A 6535-nucleotide genomic window follows, 5' to 3' on the forward strand; every position below is an offset into this window, starting at 1 on the left:
AGTACCCCCAGAGGTTTTGATTTGTTATGAGAACATGGAAGATTTTGCGACTCAACAGATTTAATGTGCATCAGTCACCATTTACTACATGGGGAGTCTTTGGCCGGGGGGATCAAACCCAAGAACTCTTGGACTTGGGCCCAGTGCCCTACTAACCAGGCTGTTCTGACCTAATTAATTCATATTGTAAAATATAATAAAGTCACACTATTTTAACTGATAGAAGAGAGACAAGTGGAAAATATAAAATTACAGAGTGAGCAAATTAGCATGACAAAAAAATATTGATAATTGGTTCACTTCATAGGAAGGTTCTATCCCTTGAGCCATCATGACTCAAGAGTCTAATAAGTTGTGAAAAGTAGGAATGTCTAGAGAAAAGTACTGGAGAAAGCCTGAGCTCACCCCGGGCTACTGAGTCATTGAAAAGGGAATAAGAGCAAATTTAATGATAATTAACATACATGTTTCATTGGGAAGATGCACAAGTTCCCACGCATTGTTTAATTTAAAAAAATTGCATTTAAAATGAAATGTTTTGGCATAATCTTTTGTGTTATTCAAAAGAGAATTTTTCACTCTAAAAAATAGTGTATTTTGCTTTTTTGCTGACTTTATTTTTGTTACTTTTTAGAGCATTTAAATGTAGTGTCAAGTCGACAAAAACGAGCATTTCCGACCCCACATTCATTTTGAGTTTAATCGAGCTGCCAAAGCTACAAAAGCTGCTAGACAGAGCAAGCACAGAGCTACTCAAATGCTTCATGTGGCGTTTCATTCAATAATGACGTCGAATTATGGGCTTGGCTGGACGACTTTTTCGAGACGCTTTCAGGTGATTTCTGTCAAAGAGGCATCGTTAAACTGGTTGAATGTTGAGAGGAAGTCATACACAACAACGGAGAGTACATTATTGATTAAATTGTTATTTTATGTAAAAAAATTAAGTTTAAGTAAAAAAAAATTTTAAAAAAAAAAGCGGAAACGTATGCATTAACCCAATATTATTATAGGTGCCATTATAAAAAAAATTTGATAAGTTATCTTTTTCAATTCTCTTACTACCTTGGTACAAAATATATGAATAGAAGTTTATCTTTCATGCATATTTTTGGTATTAATATTAGACAAAATATTTCTACTAAATCTATCGTAATTAAGGTTGATTATTAATGTCACACTAGAGCTGTGCAATCGGTGACAGCAAATCCTGACAAATTATCACTGAGAACAACTTAGTCAATATTTAAAAGGGTTGGGAAAAAACCCCGAAAAGTAATTAAAATATATGCTTAGTTATCAATAAACCAAGTGAGTGAAAATAAAACAAGTGAAGTAAATTAAAACACAAATTTTGATTTTTACCTTTGTTTCCAACTCTGTTCCTAACTCTTTACATTTACGAACTAAAACACTTGTATCAGATATGTCAGTTGCTTGAAGAAATATGGCGCTGACAGAAGGATCGCAATATCCTTCTACTTCACAACTCCTCTTGAAAGTAAAAGATCAGTATTATGATGGTTATGAATTACTGTAAATTTATATTAATAAAAATATACATTTCAAATAATTATTGAGAGCATTATTGAAACGAATTGACAAACTTAATTTAAAAAAAAAATTTTAAAACAGGGTTGCCACTTAAATTTGGAAGAAAAAAATTTTTTGGCACATGTTATATGCAATATATTAAGAAGAAACACAATTATTGTTCTCCTCTGTGAGCTATTTTGGGCTAACTATACTAGTTTAAATTGCTGGTATAACTTTGAGGAAAAAGAAGGAACAGCTGAACATATTTAATGGTATAATAAATGAAATAATAGCTGAATTATTATCTTTAAATATCCCATAGATTGTTTTTTGAGAGTTCTGAATTTTTCAAAAGACAAAAATAAGAAATAAAATTCCCAGTTTGTAAGGAAAATTTTAAAATTTACAGCATTTTCTCTGTTATTTTAGGTGATTTTTAAATTCCCTGTGGAGTGGCAATCGTGTAAAAAAGATATAGATTATTTAAATGTTATAATAGACAAAGTATTACACAAAAAAGACAAAAAATAAAATACTAATAGTTGAAATAATGTGTGAATAAATTTATTTTTTAAATATGCAATCAAAACTTCATTTATTAAATGTGTTTCTCTCACTTTAAACAAAGGTTTTATTACACAATAATTACACAAAATGAGCCCTGTGCTTATCTTAAGATTAGGTTGAATTTTTTATGGTAAGCGTCAGCTTTTGGATGAAATAGGGTGCATAGCCAGATTTTTCAACAAAAAATAAGCATTGCCATACTTTAACTGACGATAATGATGCTCAATCAATGTTAATGTAGGGTTGCCACTCAAATTTGGAGAAAAAAAATTAACTGTGTTTTCCCTGTACATATTATACACACTATATTATGAGGAAACAAAATCATTGTTTTTGTGTGTAGCTAAATTCGACTAACTATGCTAGTCTTAATTAAAATTTTGAGGGAAAAAAAGGAACAGCTGAACAAATTTAAATAATGCCATAGTAAATGAAATAGTTTAGTATAGCTGAAATATCTTCCCTAAATATCAAATGCTCTTTAAGTGGTCACCTTTTTTTAAAAAAAGACGAAAATAAAAATTGAATTCCCAGTTTGTAAAGAAAGGAATTAGTACGCTTCTCCCCCCAACAAAATTCAAGTATATCGCCTATAATATCAGAATAAAAAAATATTACATAAATCAATTTAAAAAAAGACATTGCTTTTTTTTTTGCAAAAACAGCATTTTTGTTATCTTACATTTGTAACCTACATCTTTGTTATTATTGAAAGTATCTTGTAGAAAGATATTAGCACTAGAGAGTTTTTGTTGCAGAAAACCTAAAAAAATTCTGCCACAGGGAGAGTTACATTTCTACATTGACTATCTCCATCTAATGATATTCTTTGCATTTTTAAAACTATAAATAAAATTACTATACATTACACAGTGGATTGCCCAACTAGTATAAATTAATAAACATTTTCTTACAGAAGTAGACTGACAAGCTTCTTCATTCTAAAGAATAAAAAAAAAAAATAACAATTAAGTACTATTCTTAATAAATTACACATTAAAAAAGATTTCATCATAACACAGCATATTAATCAGATTAGATATCACAAACTGATTAATGAGTAAAAAAAAGAACTTTAAACTATAAGTACAATGAAATATTAAACTGACATTGGTAAATTTAAAGTAATTACTGTTCACTTTAGAGTTATAATTACTTAAATGACACTAATAGTAAATTTCTATAATATAAAAAGCTACTTGAGATTTTCATTAAGGAAATAATTTTGAAAATGAATAAATGTTACATTTAATTTTAAAATGACTTAATATTAACCTCAAAAATATGTTTATTCAAAACCTCAGCAATGAGATGCTCCTTAAATTGAGATGAATTCAGGGAAGTCTTGCCAAATAATGATATCACCACAACTTTCTCATTTTTTACTTTTTCTTCCAAAAAGAATTTTCTAAACATAAAATAAAAATTATTAGTAACAATGGTTTCCAGATGAATTCTCATGTTCAGAAAATGTAATGAAAAAGTAAAACACCATTATATAGATTTTCAAGTAGCAGCAATTTTAAACTTTTAAGAAAAATAAATTCAGTCATGAAAACTGCTTTCTTTATGGAAATGTGCACTTTCAGAAACCCATCTTCAAAGTGGAAAATACAGATAGTAGTTTTAAAGATACTTATTTTGTTAGATTAAACAAAAAATTATTATTAAGTAAATGTAGTTGTAATTTATTAAAGTGTACAAGGTCTCTTGTCCAAGTCTCAAATTTAAAAAAAAAAAAAATTATAATAATTTTTTCAAAAAATAAAACTTAGACCAGTGGTTCCTGAACCTCTTTGTCCCATACACCCCTTGCCATGTTTTTCAGTTTTGGGCAGACCCCCTGCTTAACTGATATTGATTTTTTTGTAAATTCATCAACTTTAAATACATTTTTGACAGCTGGTATAGTGCTATTCATTGTGAAAGATTTAAATTTCTAACTGTAATGAAGCGTAGTGCGAAAAACTTAAGAAAAAAACACACATTAATTTTATGCATTTATTAATTAAATTCAAACTAATTTAATTAATATGTAAATGGAATAAAATAGTGCNGAGCGTTTGTCTTCTAATGCCAGCCATGGGTGGTCAAAATGAATTACGCATCCGACTTGCACCGGCCACTGTGCCGACATAAAATATCCTCAGTGGTAGACGGATTATGGTTTAAAGTCTCCTTGTAGTGAGGCTAACTGTGGAAAACCGCAAAATGATTAGTTCCATAAAATGTCCTTCAGAAATGCAAATTTCTACCAATACTTAATCCAGGCGTTTTCTTGTATTCTGGATTGGGTTCAAAATTACAAAGCTACGTAGTTGAATGTTAGTAGTCGTTAACTCAAAAATTAGGCAGCTGTTCAATCATGGTTATAAAATAAAACCATTTCTGCAGAGATATTATTACAACAATCTTTCTAGAAAAAAAATTTAATTTAAAAAATTGTACCTTTTAACATTGTACCATAATCATGTACCTTTTAACATTGAAAGGAAAATTTATTAAAAGTGCATAAAAAAATTACTTCAATTAAGCCTTAAAATCATAATATTTTTATGTTATAAATTTCTGATTCTTAAAAGAACTATCCTAAGATTCTTGTTAATTGAGTTGAAACTATAGTATGACAATTTAAGTTCGTTAATTTGTGCTTTATGCTGTAGTGTACATAGCACAAAATATCACTTTCTCCTTTCTTGGAAGTATTTTGATAAGACTATCAGGTTTTCCAGATTGATAACATTCTCAGATTTTTCTGCGGTACTCTGATCAGGAACCACAATAATTATTTACATCTTTTTTTGGAAAGAATGCTTCAATATACTTAGAACCACCAATGTTTATGTTTACGGAAATTCTATTATTCTTATTCAAGATTAGAAGGGCAACAAAGAACTTTAGGGCGAAATTATTATGAAGATACTGAATACGAAATCACCCAAATTTTCATTTAAAAAAATTTTCAGCAGAGATCAATAATTCAATTACTTTCAAGCATTTTAAAAAATAATTAAAAGCACGCCTTACTTTAAATCTTTATTGACTAGATCAAATAAACTAAAATCTATAGTGTTTTCATCCTCTGTTGGAGTTGACATCATAAAAATCTTCCAATATTCTTATTAAAAGTAGTAAAATTTAAATAACCAGAAACACCTCATCGGTTATTTAATAACAACACATCTGAAATTGCTGCAAAGAGGAAAATACTGTTTTGAAGCTATCGCCTGTTTATTTCTGCTCCAGTTATGTGTTCTTCACTGAAAGTTAATGATGACAATTGTCTCAGTAGATTACCGAAGTCAAACAACACTGGTTTTGTTGTTGTTAATTTACGTCACACTAGAGCTGTTGTTGTTGTTAATTTACGTTGCACTAGAGCTGCACAATGGGCTATTGGCGACGGTCTGGGAAACATCCCTGAGGATGATCCGAAGACATGCCATCACAATTTTGATCCTCTGCGGAGGGGATGGCACCCCCGCTTCGGTAGCCCGACGACCTGCGCGCGAAGTCGAGCACTTTACGGTAGAACAGTTTAACGAGGACTAATACCGCACACCCTCGGTCCCTACGCAGGCTGATCCAAGTGGTCACCCACCCCCACACTGACCGCAGCCAGTGATGCTTGACTTCGGTGATCTGCTGGGAACCGTGTCTTAACGATCAGTCCACTGCGGGACACGTAATTTGGGAAGAATACCTTTCGATTCCATGTTTCAATCCCTCCCCTTTATCCCTCTTCTCAGTTGTATTGGACTGTACTACGATATTTTCTCCTTTCTTAACATTTTTCCGTATTTATTTACCACAAATATTTTTTTAAATTTCCATTATGCTTTTTTTTTGGAACTATGTTCAATGTAGTTTTCAGTTCCATGCAATTTCCAAGTGCAAAATTTTTTAATCTATTTGAAAATCAAGACTGAAGCTAATGTACTTCCTTCTCCTATGACTCTCCACACTCTAAGATAAAGGTATGCTTGACCATCCTCCTTCACTCTCCTTCTCTTATCAGTTGCTCTACGATATTTTGATACATATCTACGCACGTATTATATTACTACATATCTACGATATTTTCCCCACTCTTAAAATTTTTTGATTTCATTGACAAAAATATTTTTTTCAAAATTTCCACGATGCTTTGTTTTAAAACTATGTTCAATGTAGCTTTCGATTCCATATAATGTTCCCTAATTTAAAATTAGCTAACGGCTTCTTTCTCCAATGACTCATCACACCCTAATGTAATGGTGAAAGCATGTAAAGTGTTGTCATTGGCGATCGCAACACTCGGATACGCCAGGGAGAGACCGGTTTCATGCCTTCAGCCCATCTCCCTTCCCTCTCCCCCTCTTTTCAGTTGTATAGGAATGTACTACGATATTTTCCCTTTTCTTATATTTTTCCTTTTTATGTAATAAAAATA

The 6535-nt window shown here is 30.9% G+C and overlaps 1 protein-coding gene across 2 annotated transcripts; it reads right to left on the reverse strand.

Annotated features, from left to right (window-relative positions):
- Nucleotides 1-971: 971 nt before the first annotated feature.
- Nucleotides 972-6101, reverse strand: LOC107451159 (uncharacterized). Of its 2 annotated transcripts, XM_043057666.2 has the most exons (5): nt 5787-6101; nt 5131-5451; nt 3379-3511; nt 3018-3044; nt 972-1494 (listed from the first exon to the last, which is right to left on the reverse strand). In XM_043057666.2, exons 2-5 carry the CDS (start codon nt 5202-5204, stop codon nt 1300-1302), a joined length of 429 nt encoding a protein of 142 aa, XP_042913600.2. In that variant the 5' UTR covers nt 5205-5451; nt 5787-6101; the 3' UTR covers nt 972-1299. The 2 variants fall into 2 exon arrangements, with proteins under 2 accessions (XP_042913600.2, XP_071032999.1); XM_071176898.1 differs by lacking the exon at nt 5787-6101 and having other exon boundaries at nt 972-1492; nt 5131-5453.
- Nucleotides 6102-6535: the final 434 nt, after the last annotated feature.

Source organism: Parasteatoda tepidariorum, unplaced genomic scaffold (assembly GCF_043381705.1).
Source record: "Parasteatoda tepidariorum isolate YZ-2023 unplaced genomic scaffold, CAS_Ptep_4.0 HiC_scaffold_3173, whole genome shotgun sequence".
NCBI lineage: Eukaryota > Metazoa > Arthropoda > Arachnida > Araneae > Theridiidae > Parasteatoda > Parasteatoda tepidariorum.